The 20,172-nt window shown below is 38.9% G+C and overlaps 1 protein-coding gene across 7 annotated transcripts; it reads right to left on the bottom strand.

The window, feature by feature from the left end:
* Window positions 1-10,931: 10,931 nt before the first annotated feature.
* LOC134158693 (vitamin D 25-hydroxylase) lies at window positions 10,932-19,866 on the bottom strand. 7 transcript variants are annotated; one of them, XM_062608887.1, is made up of 6 exons: window positions 19,700-19,795; window positions 17,324-17,584; window positions 16,563-16,704; window positions 15,642-16,274; window positions 13,788-14,117; window positions 10,932-11,635 (listed from the first exon to the last, which is right to left on the bottom strand). In XM_062608887.1, the coding sequence occupies exons 2-6, from the start codon at window positions 17,339-17,341 to the stop codon at window positions 11,460-11,462; spliced, it is 1,299 nt and encodes a 432-aa protein (XP_062464871.1). In that variant the 5' UTR covers window positions 17,342-17,584; window positions 19,700-19,795; the 3' UTR covers window positions 10,932-11,459. The 7 variants fall into 7 exon arrangements, with proteins under 7 accessions (XP_062464871.1, XP_062464873.1, XP_062464877.1 ...); XM_062608889.1 differs by lacking the exon at window positions 17,324-17,584 and having other exon boundaries at window positions 16,563-16,607; window positions 19,700-19,832; XM_062608893.1 differs by lacking the exon at window positions 17,324-17,584 and having other exon boundaries at window positions 15,642-15,838; window positions 16,563-16,607; window positions 19,700-19,828.
* Window positions 19,867-20,172: the final 306 nt, after the last annotated feature.

Here is a 20,172-nt window from a genome sequence, read left to right as displayed (position 1 = left end):
TTAATAATATCATTAAGCTACAGAAAGTGATTCCAGTAAAGAAGAAACTGTTTTCCTTTGTTACTGAGATTGGAACATCTGTTCAGAAATTGGCTGACTTTAAATGCTGTTGTGATACAATCAGGGTACTGACTAACAGACGCTTAATGCATTTAAGGGATTGACAATTACTTGGTTCTATCTGATACTACAGACACTCTTTGAAAAGGACACAACACAGTCAGAAACATTTGACTGGAAGGATTCTTTTGGAATCTGTACCCTGTGAATCATCTTTTGGTTTCTTTACTTCAAGAGACCAGAGGTGATAGTATCTGGCTTTCACATCAGTGAAACCAAAGTTAAGAGAGTAAAAATCTTATACTGAGGAGAAACATTCTGCCTTCTGGTTTATCTGAGAGGTTTCAGAAAAATAGAAATGCGTTAACATTAAACCAGAAGAGCCTTTAAATAATGGTGAGAGATTGTAGTGTTTCTAATTATTCCTAGCATTAACCTTGTGATTTGTCCATGTTCTAAATATCTTGCCAAAAAAAACAGGTGATGAGTCACTTCTGACTCATCTCTCTAGATCAGCAGAACCCTTTGCACCTACCATGAGATCAAAATATTTTCTTTTTTCTTGAATATAAAATAAAGTCTAATGCTTAGCTTAAAATGTAAGTTTTATACAAAAAATCCAAACAATAAGCTTGATATTACTTATTGCACATTCAGAGCAGACTGCAGACTTTGTCACCTATGCCAGTTAGATGTGAAAACTTGGTCCTATATGTGGTCATTCAAATAGACTTAGTATACTCCTCTTTTTTTTTATCATGATGTTTATCCTACTAGAATTTATTAATCTCTAAGGTATTGCCAATTTATCTGACTCATATATTAACTAAGCTTTCTCTCAAAGAAGTGAATGAAAAAGTCATCCTATCTATCTTTGAGAATGGGTTTGTGATAATTTTGTTCTATTCATGAGAAATAAGGCATTACCAAAATAATGTTTCTAATTTCTGATGTCACACTCCAAGAAAAGTATCTGTCCACTAGACAGATTGTAGAATTCCAGTACAGGGTAGTGAGACTGACCAGAATTATGAAAGACATAGCCTAAAGAGAGGTAGAAATGTTAAATTAATTCCAGAGATTTTTCCAAGTCTAGAGCAAATGAGACTTGAGTGAGATATTCTGACGTTTTAAATAATAAGGCTGCTTCAAAGAGCAAATTAATCAGAATAATGCTTTCAGTGTTCATAGTGTTTAGGACAAGAAGTAACAGCTTTAGATTGCAAGAAGATTCAGGCCCAACACGGCTGTGACTCACTGAAATATATTGCCTTGGAGTATTAAGTAAGTCTTTAAAATAAAACACAGTCTGAAAAAGACATATTACTGGATTAGATGAGTGAACTATGTAACTTGCCGAGATCCTTTCAGAACCCATTTTTTAAATATGAGGACTAGAGATCTGGTACAGAGTGCTTTAAATGCCAGTAAGAAAATGCGCACAATGATAGAAAATAGTAAAATAATATTAAAACAACAGTAACTGGATATGCTAACTTAATCTCAAATTCAGTGAATATTAAAAACTTTTAATTTACTGAATATTTAACTGGTAATGCACCTCCCACCAGAAATAACCTTTTTATTTGCTGAGGGAGAGAACTAGAATCCTTTTGAAAAAACAGATATGGTTTGAAGCTCAGCCAGAGTTCAGATTCTGATTAGTTGTCATCTTATGAACAAATGGAAATGGTGTTTCCAAAATGTTTAAAAAAAACAAAAAAAAAAAAAGATTGCGTAAGGTTACTTTCCTAAAGCTTACTATATTTTAAGTATTTGTCAAACTATATGGTCCTCTCTAGATCTTAAGAAAGCACATACTTGACACATTGGGAGGTGCTGGATGCTTTTGAAGATGATGTAATTCATATACTTACAAAGAGGATTAGTTTAACCAGGAAAGGATTTTTAGATAAATTTAGCCTTTAGCACTGAGTTTTACTGCAATCAACTATGGATTATTTTTGCACTTTTCAAATACATGATTGTGACACTGATTATGACATGAAGAACTTGAATATTCTAGACTGTCTACAATTTGTGATGAGGTAAACTCAATGTTGCATTTCCCTCTATACTATGACAATTTAGACTGTACATTCTTTGAGAGAAAAACAGTGTATCCTTATACAATGTAAACCACAATGGAACAAGATCTGAAGATGCCTTGAATAGGTTTTAAAAAGCAACTTTTATGCTTCCAAAAAGACCTGTTAACTTCCTAACCTGTATAGGCACAAGGGTCATAAGTACATATATTTATTCTGGAAAAAATAGGTTTATAGAATTCTGCTGTGGTGCATGTTCAGCAGCATTATTATCCTAAGCTTACTGTGCAAGCTGAAAAGAACCAAAAGGGCGTTTGGACCCCTTAAACAGGGATGTGTGTGGAGAAATGAAACTGAATTACCTGAGAATAACTGAGCCATAGTGATTCTATTACCTAACTTTCATTCCTTACTGGTATGAAACCCTGCCTGGATTACCTGTATTAGTCAAGGACCCGAACAACAGCTGAGCCACCCTTTATTCCCTTGTTTTACTGAGGGTATAAGAGTGGCCATAGGGCATACAGTGTGGACACTGTTGTCTAAAGCCTAATAGTGGGAATAATGTGGTTAAACATCCTAACAAATTAGCTACAATGTAAAAAACTCCTTTTTTTAATTTTTTTTTTAAATATGTAACTTTTTTTATGCTTCTGGTAAGTCATAGTTTATGCAAATCAAAAAATTTCTTTTAAAATTTTTAGTACAAGCATAGGAAAGGAAGTCATCACTTAAAACCAGCAACAGAATGAATAGTAGGTTTATTCTGTTTTCTGGTATATTACTATAGGCTGGTATATATCACATGTAAAATTCTAGGCGAGCAGCCATCTGCTATGGTAACAGTAAACTATTAGATTAGATTGCATATTCCTGATATGCTTCATTATTTTAATGGATTTAGTTTATTTGGAATGTTGTATGTTCAGAAGAATGTAACAAATGTAATGTCTCCTGAAGTCTGGCAGTAGTCCGAAGAAATTACCACTTTGAGTACGGGTTCTGCCTAATTCTCATAACACTGACGTCTAGATAGGTGACAGCCTTCAAAACTATCTAAAAGGATAATCTAGAAATGGAAGAAGCTTCTGTTTCTCAAATTGTATTGTATGAAAGGACAGAATAAGGAATGGTATTTCCAGAACAGAAGTTTACTTTGATCTTGGTTACACAAAGCATTTGACTTATGAGGCCAACTTAAAAAAAACTAACAACCACCTCGGACATCTAGCTGCTATGAAAATGTATGTCTGTAGGTTCACAGACCGATACTGGGAGTTTATCTTTCAGACATTTGAATAGTTATATTGAATAGTACTTGGCTGTGTTATCTTGTGTTTTCATTATTCCATCAAATAGATAAATTCTGATTTGTATCTTCACTGTAATGACTCCCCCCTGTTTATCTTTAATCTTTATATTTTCCCATTTAATGCATTGTTGCAAATTTTACTTAATCTTATTTTCAGTCCATTTGCAATGTGATTTGGCTATCTTACTCTGTTCTCTCAGAACTTGCTGCTTTTCAGGTGAGTGTGCCATCTTAATGGCAATATAGAATCATAGAATGCAATCATAGAATAGTTAGAATTGGAAAGGACCTTAAGATCATCTAGTTCCAATCCCTCTGCCATGGGCAGGGACACCTCACACTAAACCATGTCACCCAAGGCTCTGCCCAACCTGGCCTTGAACACTGCCACGGATGGAGCATTCATAGCTTCCCTGGGCAACCCATTCCAGTGCCTCACCACCCTTACAGTAAAGAAATTCTTCCTTATATCCAATCTAAACTTCCCTTGTTTAAGTTTTAACCCGTTACCCCTTGTCCTGTCACTACTGTCTCTAATGAAGAGTCTCTCCCCAGCATCCCTATAGGCCCCCTTCAGATACTGGAAGGCTGCTATGAGGTCTCCATGCAGCCTTCTCTTCTCCAGGCTGAACAGCCCCAACTTTCTCAGCCTGTCTTCATACGGGAGGTGCTCCAGTCCCCTGATCATCCTCGTGGCCCTTCTCTGGACTTGTTCCAACAGTTCCATGTCCTTTTTATGTTGAGGACACCAGAACTGCACACAATACTCCAAGTGAGGTCTCACGAGAGCAGAGTAGAGGGGCAGGATCACCTCCTTTGACCTGCTGGTCACGCTCCTTTTGATGCAGCCCAGGATACGGTTGGCTTTCTGGGCTGTGAGCGCTCACTGAAGCTGGCTCATGTTCAGTTTCTCATTGACCAACACCCCCAAGTCCTCTGCAGAGCTGCTCTGAATAAACTGAATTGTCTTGAATGTGTCTCTGGCCAGTATGTTCTGTAGTACACTTCTGTGGTGTATATTCTGGAAACATGTTTAAGCCTCCAACTTATCAAAAAACTGTCTAACAGTGCCAGTGTGTCACAAAGTCTGAAATAAATCATTCTGAAGTGGGAGCGTATTGGCTTGGATATAGTACTGCCCTGACACAATCACATACTATTTGGTCAGCTCATAAATCAGAAAAAGTACTTCTTTGCAGCAATTCTGAATATTTAGCATAAACAAAGTCTTTGTAATTTTAAAGGCTTTATAGGAACACTACCTTATTATTTATTTTTTTTAACAGTTATAAACACCAGAGCAGGACACAGTATGCAGGGAATGCTTGTGCCAGCACATGTATAGCTTCTGTAATCTGCTAATGGTTGGACTTGATTTTAAATGTCTTTCCAATCTAAATCCTGTGATCTTATGACTGCAGAGTTAAAGCTTATGTTTAACTAACAATCCACCAGGAACCCCAAGCTTTTTCAGAATTACAGCTTTTCAATATAGATTTCCTTAATCCTATGCCTGTTTTCTGTGTCACTGGCTCACAGACATCTGAATCTATATTTGGACATGTCCAAAAAGGCCAGAGTCCAAATGAAAGACCTTTCTATTGATATTGGATCTGGCCCATGAGGTCAAAAAACATAGTCTGTGAAATGAACAGATTATAGTGTGAGTGTATGAAATGAATGAAAATGAACTGAGTTCTTTTTAGAATTACCATTTTATATCTTCTTCAACATTACTAAAAAAAATAGAGTGATCTTGTATTAGAAAATTACACGCACAATGATGATGCTTAAGGAGGGATCACCAAAACAAATGCAGAAAAAATCATGACTTCACCTCAAACTCTGGTTGAGTCTAGTTATGGGCAAGGAACAATTGGAGAGAGATGCTGAATACATCTGAATAGAGACTGCTAAATTCCTGCAGCATGAAATCAGTGCACGTCAGAATACCCTGTGCTGTACTGTAATACTAGTCATCAACACTGCCTACACTGTGGATGCAGAATAATTCTCCCACTTGGAGTACACTGAAGTTTCCTTTGCAAGAAAATCAGGTGTAGAGGAAAGGGAGACATGCACATCTGTTCAGCAGTTTTAGATTCAGCAAATATTCATGTCAGTAGGAAGAAGAAAGGAGAATGAGTCCACAAATATGCAGAACGGTTTTTATGGGTAGGTTGGGTTAATAAGCAGAAAAACTGCATTAGTACTTGTATAATAGATGTCTATTATACAGTATATATTTCTGTATAAATAGATATTTCTATATAAATAGAAACTGCTCATATAATAGATGTCTATTATACAAGCAGGTACCAATCAGGCTTCTCTTCCCTTGCAGTCTAATAAGTGCAGTTCTACAAAAGCCTGTACATCTCTAAAGCACCGTGGACACTACTAGAAGCTGATCTGATATTCTACCTAGACCATTTGCTTCAACAATCCCTGTTGAATATGATCTGCAAAGAAATTAGCTCACCTTAAACATCTTTGTGCAAAGTTGCCTGGTCTGTCCATAGCATGTTGAGCAACTGGGACTTCGGACTGGCTGGTAACACATTATTTTGATTGACATGCCTGTTCTCTCAACATTTATCAGAAACGACAAAGGAGGTATTTCTGTCCGTGTGGTGACAGCTATCCTCACAAAACACCTGAAAATTTCCCAGCTGTTGTCCAGCCACCCACAGGCTAAAGATGGCATTGCCATAGATCTCCAGGGCTGTTTAAGGAAGGTCACTCAGCTACTGCCACATCATGGTCCCACATAACCTAAATTATTCTGGGTCTACAGAAAGCGTATTTGCATTGCTGTCCTTATAGATTTCTAGGGCTTTTAGGCACTACGCTTTCCTTTACCCGTAACACAGTGACATATCCCCATAGCAGAAGGAACTACTGGTTCTGCCCAATGAAAAGTCCATTTCCCTTGCAGGTTCAGTTCATGTTTCCTGCAGTGATGCTCAAACCAAAGACAAGGGAGATCTTCCAGACGTATTTCAGCTCTTAAGTCACTACAGATCTTAAATGTAAGTTTTGCTGCTTTCCAACCCTGATTCTGTACAGCTTTAAAAATTACCACGGTTTTATGATTTACTTGATTTAAGGGTGAAAGAAACAGGCTCTTTGTGAACTCCAGTCTGAAACAGCACTTTGGCTGCTACAGATACAGCATTTTCTGGTACTTAGTCTGAAAAAATCTGCCAGTTCTATCCAGAAATGTCATTAAAAGAACTGTAATTATTTTTCCAGATAAACTACTCATGCTTCAGAATGTTTTGTGAATAACTGCAAGAATTAGAACCCATTGTGTTTTTGCTTTCAATCTACTCTTTTTGTCCCTATTTATAAGTTTTTTCTTTATTTGGCTTTCTCTTTTTTCCAGATATGACCAGTTCTCTGGACAGTTATTAGATCCCAGTTAAACATTACAAATTTGACAGTGTGTACATAACATTAGAATGCATGATGTATTATAAACACCAGCTGGAATGTTCCCCTTTTCCCTGTTTCTATTTTATCAACCTCTTATTAAGAGAATTTGCGATTTAAGACATGAGACATTGTTCACTGAGAAAAGATGCAGCTACATCCTAGAATATAGTCCAAGTTAGCTGAACTACTTCTAGTATGTATTGGCAAACCACAATACAGCACTATCATGATTCTCACATCATATCAAAACATATTCTGGATACATATAAAGAATGTATCACAATAAATCCAAACTATCTGCTTTTGGAGAAGTAGCCATGTTTCTTGAACTTACATGAAATACCACTCTGTATAGTTAATTTCTTAATATAATTAGGGCATAAAATAATGAACCTTCCTGCATTTGGTTCACACTAAGCTGAAGTTCCCCAGTATCACAGAAACTAGTGCAAGTTAAGCAAAATTAAGTGCTTAATTTTCTTTGGCATTCTTTCAGTGTCATATACGACATGCTTATAGCGTACCCTTTTCAGTTTCTGCGGATGCTGAGTTGGTCAAGGTTAATCCAAAACCTTAAATTCGAGGACAGAGTTTTAGAAAGGGGGATTTAAGATACTATGGTGGCACTGACTGCAGCTCTTGCCTCAGTGTTAAGAAGGGAATCTCCTGCTGGATAGCAAGATGCATCACCCTGGGCCTGGCCTTAAGTCTAGGAGTGGAGACAGGAATAGACTATCTGAGAAACAGGGCAGAAAGCACCCATTCTCATGGTACAGAAATGGCGCAAAGAGCAAAGGCACAGAACCACTTCTGTAGTTTCTGGCTTAAAGCAAGTATACAAAACCAGAGCCAAGGTGGAGAAAATAGATGTAGGAGAAACACAGAGCAATTCGTAATCTTCCTACTAGTATTACATTGTAGAAGGCTGTGGAGATCTTTGAACGTGATATAGCAAACTAAGACAATGGTGAGTTGACTGTATTCTCCTCCAATTAGCAGAATTTCTGTGCTTATACTTGGACAAGACAACTAGTTATTGCTCAAAGAGAAACTAAAATAATTACATAAAGAATATAGCATCAAGTCTCAACATTCTTGCTCCTTAGGAAAGACTGCTGAATCTTGTCTGCATTTACAAATACTGAACAAGTCTGAAAAAACAGTGCAAAGAACATTGCAGTAATCTCACGGGAAGCTAAAAGAGCCAAAGTGGATTTTTTTTAACAGGGCAAACTAGATAAAGAGAATGATTCAAAGCTGTACAGGGATTGAGAGCAGCAAAGGCAAGCTGAATACACATTTTTAGCTATATTTACAGCAAAAAGTCCTTCAATGCCTTTGGAAATGACTGGAGTTACAGATAAGATATATGAAATTTTCTTCTTGTGGTTGTGATACACTTGTATATGGAAACAGTACTTCCAGTTCTAGTTCAAAGAGCTTACTGCAAAAGACAAAATACCTGAGGGAATAAAATTTGGGAAAATTGTGAAACCAAGAGCGCAACAAATGGCATTAACATACAGAAACAAAGATGTTACAACTTAAATTTCAAGAAATCTTTCCATAAGGATTTAGACACATTGATTTAATCCACAACATTAAGACCTTCAAAGCTAGATGGGAAAAACTTCTGCAAATAGAATCATAGAATAGTTAGAATTGGAAAGGACCTAGTTCCATCTAGTTCAAACCCCCCTGCCATGGGCAGGGACACCTCACACTAAACCATCTCACCCAAGGCTCTGTCCAACCTGGCCTTGAACACCGCCAGGGATGGAGCATTCACAACGTCCCTGGGCAACCCATTCCAGTGCCTCACCACCCTCACAGTAAAGAACTTCTTCCTTATATCCAATCTAAACTTCCCCTGTTTAAGTTTTAACCTGTTACCCCTTGTCCTGTCACTACAGTCCCTAATGAAGAGTCCCTCCCCAGCATCCCTATAGGCCCCCTTCAGATACTGGAAGGCTGCTATGAGATCTCCACACAGCCTTCTCTTCTCCAGGCTGAATAGCCCCAACTTTCTCAGCCTGTCTTCATATGGGAGGTGCTCCAGTCCCCTCCAATATTGTTCCAATAGGAACAATATTACCTCAATACATTACTTAATGTCTTTTTTCATCCTTAAATCTACAACCAGAAAAATATATACTGGTTAATATACCAACCTTTAATCCCTGAACAATGTTAAATAGCAGCCAGCTATGTTAGATATCTCAGCTGTAGAAAACTCACCAGGAAATTCTGATCATTTGGCTGGCTACTGATCGATGTTCATCACTAATCAATCTTGAAACAATAGAGAATTTCCAGAGGACTGGAAAAAACTACTATGTCAGTATTTCAAATTATTAAACTGAATCATTAGGATAATTCTAAGTCAGAGGGAAAACAATGAAAAAGTTGGTAATGAAACATGTAAATATAACTAATACTGATATCAATTTCTAGAAAAGACAGTTTGTCAAATGTATTTGCTTAAATGATGCCATAAATTGGCAGGTAATGGTAAAAGCTTGGATTGATATTCTGCAGCTTTTATAAGGTGTTTTGATTTATAAACCAGAATGACATATAATCATTATGGTTCTCATTAAATGGATTAAAGACTAGCCAGGAGTTAGATCTCAGAAAACCCCAGCAAAAGGGAATTATCACTGGTCAGCTGCATTTTGAGAATAGCCCCTGCAAGAACTGGTTCTTGATGTGGTTTTTTTATTTATTTATTTTTTTTTTAATAACTATCTTCCCACTTATATCAGGATTATTTGAATTATGTTTTAATGAAAAGCTGTCCTAGAGTTCTTGCAACCCAGAAGGCAAGCCTAGACTCTAACAAAACTCTAGCTGTATCATCTAGGAGCACAGGGTGGGATACAGGAAGAAATACCGTGAGTCCAGAGCTGTAATAATGAACCCTCCTGTTGGGTATTCTTCATACTGAAGGCACTTAAATTTGGTAGATTCCCCAATTTTTACTTAAGCATTTCACAAGTACCCTACATTTACTCAAGCCTCAATATTGACTCCAAAGAAGCACTGTTTGCCAATATTTATTTATTTGCAGCTTTCATGGTGTGCCCAATGCACAGCAATTAGGCTTATCTCCTTCCTCTGCTTTTTGAATCTTAAATCTTTACAGAAAGTCAGTTATTCAGCAAGAGGAGTAGCCTGACAACCCTCTTCAGAGCAGCAGGAACATGTGTTTGAGATGTTCTCTGTGGGGCAGGTGGGTCTGACTACCCTCAGACAGAGATATTTAATCTGGACCTGCTCCATCTTAAGTCACTACACTATTACCTAAGTGGACTGGTACCAGCTCTGATCCTTCTTCTTTGCTATTTCAAAAGAAAGGAAGCATTTCTGCTCCGCATAAGCTGAAAACATCAGGTCAGCAGAAAAACACTAATTCCTGCCTTTAACATTTCCTGCAGCTCCAAGTTGTAGCATAAGCTGTATAAAGAACAAGGTATAATAATTAGCCCTGCCTTAAAGAGCAGCTTGCTCAGTGTATGGTTTATTCTGAACCCTATTCTGAGGTCCTACTTCTCCCCACATGGTGGGAACTATCATACCATACTTAGAGTATCAGATTCTCTGGCAGAGCCTGCATAAATCTTTACCAATAAAGCAATAGCTGTCAAGAATAAAAAATGAAGCCTAAAACTTGTGTTTGGAATCCATTTAAGATCTGTTTCTCCTCATCCTATTCCAGTCCCCCTGCCAAAAGGTCTCTTCTCTGGTCAGATTCAGGAGCAGCTTTTTTTCTTTACTCATAGTACAGGGGCATGTGAATAACACAGACACTCTTTTTTCCAGACTACTTAGACAGAGATTAATCATTACATAATGCTTAGTGTTGGGAGGCAGTGGAGGCCATACTCTGGTAATGCAATAAACTGGCAAAAAAAATTGCTGTGACTGTCAGGAGTAGGGCAACAACTGAACACTATATACTGCTAAATAAGAAGCAAACCATAAAAGAGCTCAAAAGTGAATTCACGGAGTCACCTGATTCTCTAGAAAAATTATGACCAACTGGGAATATAGAGCAAAAAGAAGGACTAAAATCCTTCAATAAACAATTTATTAAGGCTGGAAAAGATAGCTTATTCTGAGTTACAGAAATTTAAATAGATACCTTTGAAAACTTTTTAGCTATGTAAATTTAATGGGGAATTATAAAGAACATCTTAGCTGGAATAATGTAAACGAGATTTTCATGGATGAATCTGAGTATGAACATTTTGAGCCATATTCTCCATGCTTATAAAAATATCCTCTCAAAATAAAACGACTTGCTAGATAATTAAATATTTAAAAGCTGAGTAAGAAGTTGGGAATTAAAAGAAGACTTCTGGAGTGAAAACGTGAACTTTAAACACAGGATGTGTTTCATGATCTTGGTTCAGGGTTTTTTTTTGTGAAAAACAAGTAAAAAGAAACTATTAACTTACTTATGCACAATCAGAGTTTATCTGCAAGTCCTTTAAATTTTTGTTCTTCTGACATGAAGACATTTAGAAATAGAAGTCAAAGTAGATCCTCAGCTGCAACTTGGAACACTGTGTTTCACCTGACAATCTAGATCCTTGTCTTCATCGTCTTTCTGCACAGATGAGGTATGGCTGTGGTTGTAATGTCATGCCTAATCTTGGTTTGAGATCTGGAATCATGCCATGAGGAAAACACAGGTGAAATCGTTGTAGTAATGAAGTGAAAAACAAAAACATTTCCATTCGAGCTAGTTGTTCTCCAAGGCAATGTCTTCTTCCTGGATTGAAAAAACAGTTTTAGAAAGACTTAAAATGTGTTTAATTACATTTTCACTGTTATTATGAATAAGAATGGTTAATTTTTGTGTTCTGAGAGAAGCTGTGCAAACTTTGCAGTATTCTGTAAGAGAGGATTGGTGATAATTTACAGCAAGAAACCAATTTGTTCCTCTTACTACACAAATTACATCAAATTTATTTAGATAAGCTATCAGCTACTTGCTCTTGTCTTGAAGTAGCAATATAGACAGAAGATGTTTTAAAAAATGATACTATGAATTTCAGCCCTTGTCCCCTACTATTTTGTTAATTACATCTATTGTCACTTGTTATTACCTGGCAATAATTACAACTTGGGAAGCAGAAAGATATCAAACAGATCTGGATAATACCTTTAAATATTAGTTCCCATTCTATGGATAACTAGTTACAGGGAATAAATGTGGAAGACACAGATGAATGGGTAACAACATCTGGAACTGGTAAGGTCGAACTGGCAAAAAGAAACAGAATGCACAATAAATTAATCATAGAATCATAGAATCGTTAGGGCTGGAAAGGACCTTAAGATCATCTAGTTCCAACCCCCCTGCCATGGGCAGGGACACCTCACACTAAACCATATCATCCAAGGCTCTGTTCAACCTGGCCTTGAACACCACCACGGATGGAGCATTCACAGCCTCCCTGGGCAACCCATTCCAGTGCCTCACCACCCTTACAGTAAAGAAATTCTTCCTTATATCCAATCTAAACTTCCCCTGTTTAAGTTTTAACCCGTTACCCCTTGTCCTATCACTACAGTCCCTAACGAAGAGTCCCTCCCCAGCATCCCTATAGGCCCCCTTCAGATACTGGAAGGCTGCTATGAGGTCTCCACTCAGCCTTCTCTTCTCCAGGCTGAACAGCCACAACTTTCTCAGCCTGTCTTCATATGGGAGGTACTCCAGTCCCCTGATCATCCTCGTGGCCCTCCTCTGGACTTGTTCCAACAGTTCCATGTCCTTTTTATGCTGAGGACACCAGAACTGCACACAATACTCCACGTGGTGTCTCACGAGAGCAGAGAAGAGGGGCAGAATCACCTCCTTGGACCTGCTGGTCATGCTCCTTTTGATGCAGCCCAGGATACAGTTGGCTTTCTGGGCTGCGAGCGCTCACTGAAGCCGGCTCATGTTCATTTTCTCATCGACCAACACCCTCAAGTCCTTCTCTGCAGGCTAGGTCTTTCTATGGTCTGCAGAGGTAGCCCTGGCAGTTAGCCTATACAGATGTCATGGTTTAACCCCAGCCAGCAACTAAGTGCCACACCAACCATCCCTGAGTAGTGATCCTGGCCAACTCCCCCCAGTTTATATTCTGAGTATGATGTTCTATGGTATAGAATTTTGGTTAGCTGTCCTGGCTGTGCTCCCTCCCAGCTTCTTATGCACCTCCTGACTAGCAGACTATGAAAGATTGAAAAGTCATCGACTTAGAGTAAGCACTACTCAGCCACAACTAAAACATCAGTGTACTATCAACATTATTCTCAGACTAAATTCAAACTACCAGCTACTAGGAAGAAAATTAAAACTCCAACCCAGCCAAAACCAAGACAACAAAACTATTTTTTTAGGTTGGTAATCATATGTGAAGCAAATTATTCACTCTTATAGGCATCAAAAGACAAATCCATAATGATTCGGGACTGTTAGGAGTATTTCCTTAGGGCAGAATGAAGTGCTGCATGCTGACTCCCAAGCCAGTTCTGAATCAGGTCTGCGGTTTCTGGTGCTGATATAAATGCTGAAATTTGAAAGCTTTTTTTTTTAAATCACCTGTATGTAATGACCTTAGCAGCATATTACTGTTAATTGTGAAATGAGTAACACTTACGTGCTGCAAAGATATAAAATGTCTGGATTCCTCAGAAGACACTGTGCTGTCTTTTTTATTAGTTTATATACAATAATGAGCTCATCTATATAAAAGATATTATGCTAAAATATATTATGTCCAGAGTACATTATATTGAATACCTTTAAAATAGCTGTTTCATCAGAACTGTGGATACTTTATATCATTCTGTCCATTCCCGATTTATTGCCATGACTTCTATGTTATTCGTCTCTAGGTTTCTGAAAAGGAACAGTGGAAGGAATCACTTACCTAGTGAAAAAGGAATAAATGCATCTTTCTTGACAAATTGCCCACTGCTGTCCAAAAATCTCTCAGGAAAAAACACTTCTGGATTGCTCCAATATTTTTCATCAAAATGAACAGAGTAAAGGTTCGTAATGACTGTAGTGCCCTCAGGAATAGAGTAACCACGCACAACAGTATCTTTGGAAGTTGCATGAAAAATACCTAGTGGAACTATATTACAGAATCTTAGAACTTCATGTAGAACAGCCTCAGTGTATGGCATTTTGCTTTTCTCTTCTAAGGTAGGCATTTTGCTTGGGCCGATGACTAATTCGATTTCTTTTTGAACTTGCCCTGTTAGGAACAGGAATAAAAGTTGATGCTTATTGTGTAATGTCCTTTATTTTTTTAAGCTATAAAATATATACTTTATGAAGGATACTGAAACATGAAATATATAAAATATAGTAGAGCATAAGTTTTTAAATTCAGACTATACTTTCCTTATCCTGCTAGAAGGAATTATTACTAGCATATATATATATATATATATATACAAGTAATCTTCATTTCAGAAGTAATTTTCTCAGTAAAATAATGTTTTAACATACTTTTTTTCCTTGTATATCTTTTTTTTTCTGCAGCTCTTAAAACTAAACAAACAAGCAAAAGACTGCAAAGCTAGTTTTACTTGCTTAGCCAGATGTTTAAACCAGCTCAGTGAATATGGGACTTATAATAATGGCAATAGCAGCAATGAAAAAGCTTTGTCATCAACTTCTTTATCTAAACTGAATGATTTTCACTGCTTATAGCACGTCAGGCCTTGACATATATTATCATCATAATTTTGGTGGGTTTTTTTTAAGTAAAGCTGTATTTACCTTAAATGTAAATATAAAATTTCACCTCCAATTTTAAGATAATAATTGCTTCCTGTCTACCATAAGAAGAAATATAATCTTTCCTACATAAAGATATCTGGTTCCTATGTAGAACTTCAGATCTTTAAGAGCCTTACAGCTACAGGTAATAATGTTATCCCCATTTTGAAATTATGATAATGGTGAAATTGATGTTAGAGCAGTATTTTTTGTCAAAGTATAAATAGTAACTTTCCAAGTTATCTAAGGCTGCTCTTTCTCCAAATACTTAACGTCTCCAGTTGAACTAAGTCCTGCTAAGTTTTGATAGGAAAAGCAAAGTGGAGGCAGTGAAACAAGAAACGTGACCGTTCACTTCTAAAATCCAAATGTCTACACAAAATATCTGGGCTGACATTCAAACATCTATTGCTGTCTTACCTCTGAATGACTGCAACATCTTCCTATTTTTATTTTTAAATGCTATCTATTTTTGTTCTTTCAAAACTATAAATATACATGTCTGTAATACATAAATCTATTGTGAATTGAGACACTTAAGGATAAGAAGAAATGGCACCTAAATAGTTAACCACAACCTGATTTACATTTTTGCTGATATTTTTACATTCTTATTTTATTAATTTCATATTTAATTGCATTTGCTTATTATTTACTAGCTACACAGATTAGTGTATCTACCAATCAATATTATGCATCACTACACTAAAATATATCAGAAATACTTTATTGAAAATATTAAAGCTTCATAAAAATATATTCACAAAATAATACGCAAAAATTTTATCACTATACTTAACTTTCGATGTCCTCTCCACCTGCATATAAAATAGGCTTTTTACCTCTACCCATAGTATGTTTGGTAAATAGAGTAATATATACAACCCTTTCTTTCTTTTTGGTTACAACTATGGATCACTGCACTGCTTTGAAAAAGCATTTTAAATTTGCATTAGGAAAGTGTATCAGTTCCTCAAAATACCAAAGTTCTTACCTTGAATGTTGGGATAAAGAGCCATAAATAACACTGCCCATCTTAAAACATTTGTTGTGGTTTCTGTCCCAGCTATGATGAGTTCTCCAACAGAGAAAATTAAGTTTTCTCTTGAGTATGTAGATTCTGGATCCTTTTCATTGCAATCCATCTCATCTAAATATGCATCTACAAAATGTCGAGGTGACTGCGGCTTCCTATTTTCAGAGACACGTACAATAAGATCATGAAGAAAGTCATAGACTTCAGCTGCATTTTTAAACAGCTGCTGGTGTTTCCCAAATGGCAAGATACCAATCCAAGGAAAAGCATTATATAAAAATACAGAAGCACTAGCAGCTAATTCAATATTTTCACTAAAAATCTCAATCATGTGCTGAAATTCGGTATCTTCATATGTAAAACGTTCTCCAAAAATAATCAAATTCGTAATGTTTGAAACAGCATTTGTTATCAAGTGCTTTAGATCAAATGGTCTGCCTTTGTATGTATCAATGGCATCAAGAAAAAACATAGCTTCTTCCAAAATTTTGTGTTCAAAGGACCTTTGACCATATCCAAAAATTCGAAAGGTATTTACAGCTAATTTGCGATGTTCTGTCCATCCTCTGCCATATTTACTGTTCAGTAAGCCTGAAAAAAATATTTTGACACAGTGTTTTATGCAGTGTTTATTTTTCCCCCCATAAGATAATAAAACTATTTAACAAGACAAGAAAAGACAAAAAAATTACACACACCTTGCTATGGGATAGTTCAAGACTGACAGTACTTTCCAAACAATAACTTTAAAGAAGCACCCAGTATTTTACAAAAGGAGATAAAGAAGTAGAGAAAACAGTAAAGCAAATGTTTCACGTGATCACAAGCCCATCTGTTGGACAAAACCTACATTTTTATATAAAAGATATTAGTTCTTACCTCCCATGTTTGTCAGCTTCTTAAACAAGGGAAGAGATGGTCTGTCTGCAAAAATTTCACTTTGATGAACAAGGCATTCTTTTACTGCATCATATCCATTCAGTACAATAGCAGATATACCTCCGAGATCGAGACTGAAGATCTTGAAAAAAATAATAAAATGCTATTGCAACCAAATCTCAGGAACAAATAATGAAAACAACTAAAACAAGTAATAAAAATGTGAAGCCACACTACATACGAATGCAAACCAGGCTCAAATAAATTTCAGTAAGGCATACAGGTAATCAGAGGTGATGCAACTGTGGTATTAAACAGAGTTTGTTGTGAGCTAATTTACTCTGTCAAAGATAAAGGAAATCAGCCCACACTACATTCTGCACTTTGCTGTACACCTAAGTGACCAGCTCTCCAAAGTGAAGACTGGGGATGCTTTCATATAGTCATTAAAAAAATGTGAATTTGGCACAACAGTGAGCATTTTCTTGAAAAAATGTACTGTGTCCTAAGATGAGCATAGATAAGTATGTATTAGTATCAGTATATAAGTATATAACATTATTTGATATAAGGTATAGTTTTATGTGTGAACTAGAAATAGAGTGCATATATTGTCTACTTTGGTAATTTGCCATGAGTATTTCCACAGGAGGGAGGAAATCTTTACTACTGTATGAGCTCCTCCTCCATGGCTGAGTAAAGGTAAATTCCAACAGCTTAATTTGGTTAAGGGCACTACGACTGAAGCTGTAAGGTCGTACCATGAAGACTTCCAACATGTCACTAAGTAACGGCAGACACAGAAGTGGTTTCAGTTGTGAAAACAACCAAGCTGCACCCAGTCCTTGCTACCTCTGAAACTGGACACCAGCTTACTTTGCACAGGCTCCCAAAGAATCATCAGATGATAGAAGTGAGAGCCATGATGACAGCCAACTTATGACAGCATAGCCCAGCTAGTCCCATCTCCCGTTTCCAGAAGTGGTTAGCACTAGGTGCTTTGGAGAAAGATGCAATATATCCTGCAGAAGGCACATACAGGATAAACAAAATGAAAATCTTAACCTAAGTTTCAAAAATTAACACCGAGGCTAAACTCCAGATTGAAATCCTGTGCCCTGTTCAATATTCCTCTTAGCGTTACAAATCTGTGGGTTTACCTACACCAGTCTCTAGTTTTTTCTTCATCTCAGCTGTTGACCTCCACAATATGAAATAAAGTTAGCCTATTTAAACACTCTGTGACAACTGGGCTGCCACTGAAAGGTTTGTCAAGCCCTGGAACAGCACAGCCTGCCTAAGGAAGTGGTTGAGGTATTTAAAAGACCTCCTGTAGATGTGGTACTTAGGGACATGGTTTAGTGATGGACTCGGCAGTGTTTGGTTAATGGTTGGACTCCATGATCTTAGGGGTCTTTTCCAACCTAAATGATTCTATGACTTATGTTTTAGCAAACTTTGTATATTCAGTGTTATAATGGCTCTTCTTTTTTACAGGACAAGAAGACAGTCCCAATATATTTCTGCAAACTATTTGTATACTTTAATCATAGCTTATTTTTCTTTCTTCCTATGTCATACAAAATTAAAAAAAAAAAAAATCCTCTCAGTGTTTTTTTATCAGAGCCATCAAAATCCTGATATGTCACCTTCAAGTTCTCTCAAATTCTGCAGGATCCTTTCTGACAGCAGGTGATAGAATTATATACAGCATTCCAGGCAAATAGAAAGCTTAGTTTATTTGTTGACACATTTTCCTGCTGGTTTCCATTCTATTTGTCCCTAGTATTCTGATTGAAATACATTTACCTTTTTCTATTGCCAAAATAAATGAAACAAAAGGGAATCTTAATCTTTTGTTTCTGCTATTTAGCAGGCTTTTAATTCAGGCACTTTTCTTGGCTTCTCATTCATGCCAAGACTGGGACTTACTCTGTTTCTGCTGGAGGTTTCATAAATTATCTGGACAAAAGCTTTTGAGAGACTTAAGTTCTCAAAACAGTTTTATTTGGCTGTGAGGGGTGTTATACTTAAACACCTCTAGCAGTTTGAAGGACATGATTTCCTTAACAAACCATTGCCTGCTGGCCACAAAGCTCAGTCCTTCACACACCTCCAGTGATAATCCTTCTAAGTAAAACAATACAGGTGTTATAAACAGTCTGAAGATGTACAGGCAGACTGAGTGGCTGGCCAGGCTGTGTGCACTGTGTCTGTGTGTGTTCTGTTAGGTGTACACACACAAATACTAGCATGTCCCTGCCTTTCCCTGTCTTGGGTTTAGCTTCTATGAAGCTTATAAGAACAAATCGGTTGCTTGAAACCAGTTGATGAAAAGAAACACTTACATAAGAAAGAAAAATTCTATGCTCATGTAGTTATACTCATTGACTGTAAGTAAGTATTCCAAATACTCCACTGAGGGCACCTTCAAGGTGCAATGTGTTTTCAGTGAAAATGTTGCCTTATTCAAGTGCCTGCTATTTGGCGGTGGTACTTTTATTAATTTTAAAGCCCTTTCGGCATGCCCAAGGCTAGTGGATATGAAAGCGAGGTCGTTCCACTGGCAGCAGGACACGAGTGTAAGCACTGTACCAAAATATGACATAAACTCCAGAGCCGGGCTCGTGGACAGCTCCACTCCGCCCATCCTGCCCTAACCGGGGAGCTCGGAACGGTGACAACTCTTCTTCGACGCTCGTCTCTCCCTTTTCCCACAGGCAGGGCTGACCGCAGCACAAGTTTTGCCAGAGCCTGGCGCTCCGGACCCGCTACCGGCCGGGGGCGGGCCTTCTGCTCCCGCCAGAAGCGGGCGAGCTCCGCCAGCGGCACCGCTGCCACCTCCCCGGGGCGGCGCAACCCCGGTTGGCCGGCCCCGCGCTGCTGACCGCTCGCCGGCGGGGCGTGGGCACCCTGACCCGCTCCGGGCCGGAGCCAAGCGGCGGGACAGCTCCCGCGGTGGCACGCGCCGTGCTCCCGGTGCGGGTCCGGGCTCCGCGGCAACCCCAGGACGGCCGGGACGGGCACAGCCCGCCCGGTTGCTGCCGCGGGCAGCGCTGCCTGCCCCGTCCCAGCCCGCCCTGCTCCCTTTCCACGGGGCCCCGATGAGGCGGCAGACGCCGCCGGAGCGGCGGTACCTGCCCGTGGATCTGGCTCTGCCGCCGCATGTAGACGTGCGGCTGCTCCGCGCCCAGGGCGTGGATGTTGCCGATGAGGGGCAGCCCCGCGGGGCCGGGCGGGAACCCGGGAGGCCGCCGCTGCTTCAGCAGCTGCCGCACCACCAGCGCCAGCAGCACCGCCGCCAGCAGCAGCAGAGACACGAGCAGCAGGCAGGCGCCGCTGCCCGGTGCCGCCGCGCCCGGACCCGCCGGCCACATCGACCCGGCCGCCGCCGCCGCCACGCCGCTTCCTCCAGGCACCGCCCCCGACCCACCGCCTCATTGGGCGTTGGCAGCGCCCCCATAGGCTCATTGGCCCGCAGCAGCTCCGCCCCTCGCGTCAGGCGGGTAGCGGGGCTAGCGGAGCCGCCCGTGGGGGCCCGGCAGTGGGTTGTCTGTCTCAGGCCCGCGGGGGAGCCGGTGGCCCGCGGAGCTTAATGGGCCGGGCCGGG

The sequence above is a fragment of the Pezoporus occidentalis genome, unplaced genomic scaffold (genome assembly GCF_034315485.1).
Source record: "Pezoporus occidentalis ecotype Australia unplaced genomic scaffold, CSIRO_AGI_Poc_V1 ctg131, whole genome shotgun sequence".
Classification (NCBI taxonomy): Eukaryota; Metazoa; Chordata; class Aves; order Psittaciformes; family Psittacidae; genus Pezoporus; species Pezoporus occidentalis.
Note: the sequence above shows the minus strand (reverse complement) of the source record. Positions and strands in the feature narration are given on the sequence as shown.

What these genes read in the sequence shown, in the direction of transcription:
- LOC134158693 (XM_062608887.1), bottom strand. An exon ending in GAAGCTGACAAACATGGGAG is followed by an intron (nt 16,275 to 16,562) that starts GTAAGAACTAAT and finishes TATTTTTTTCAG; the next exon opens with GCTTACTGAACAGTAAATAT. An exon ending in TCTTTATCCCAACATTCAAG is followed by an intron (nt 14,118 to 15,641) that starts GTAAGAACTTTG and finishes TGTTCCTAACAG; the next exon opens with GGCAAGTTCAAAAAGAAATC.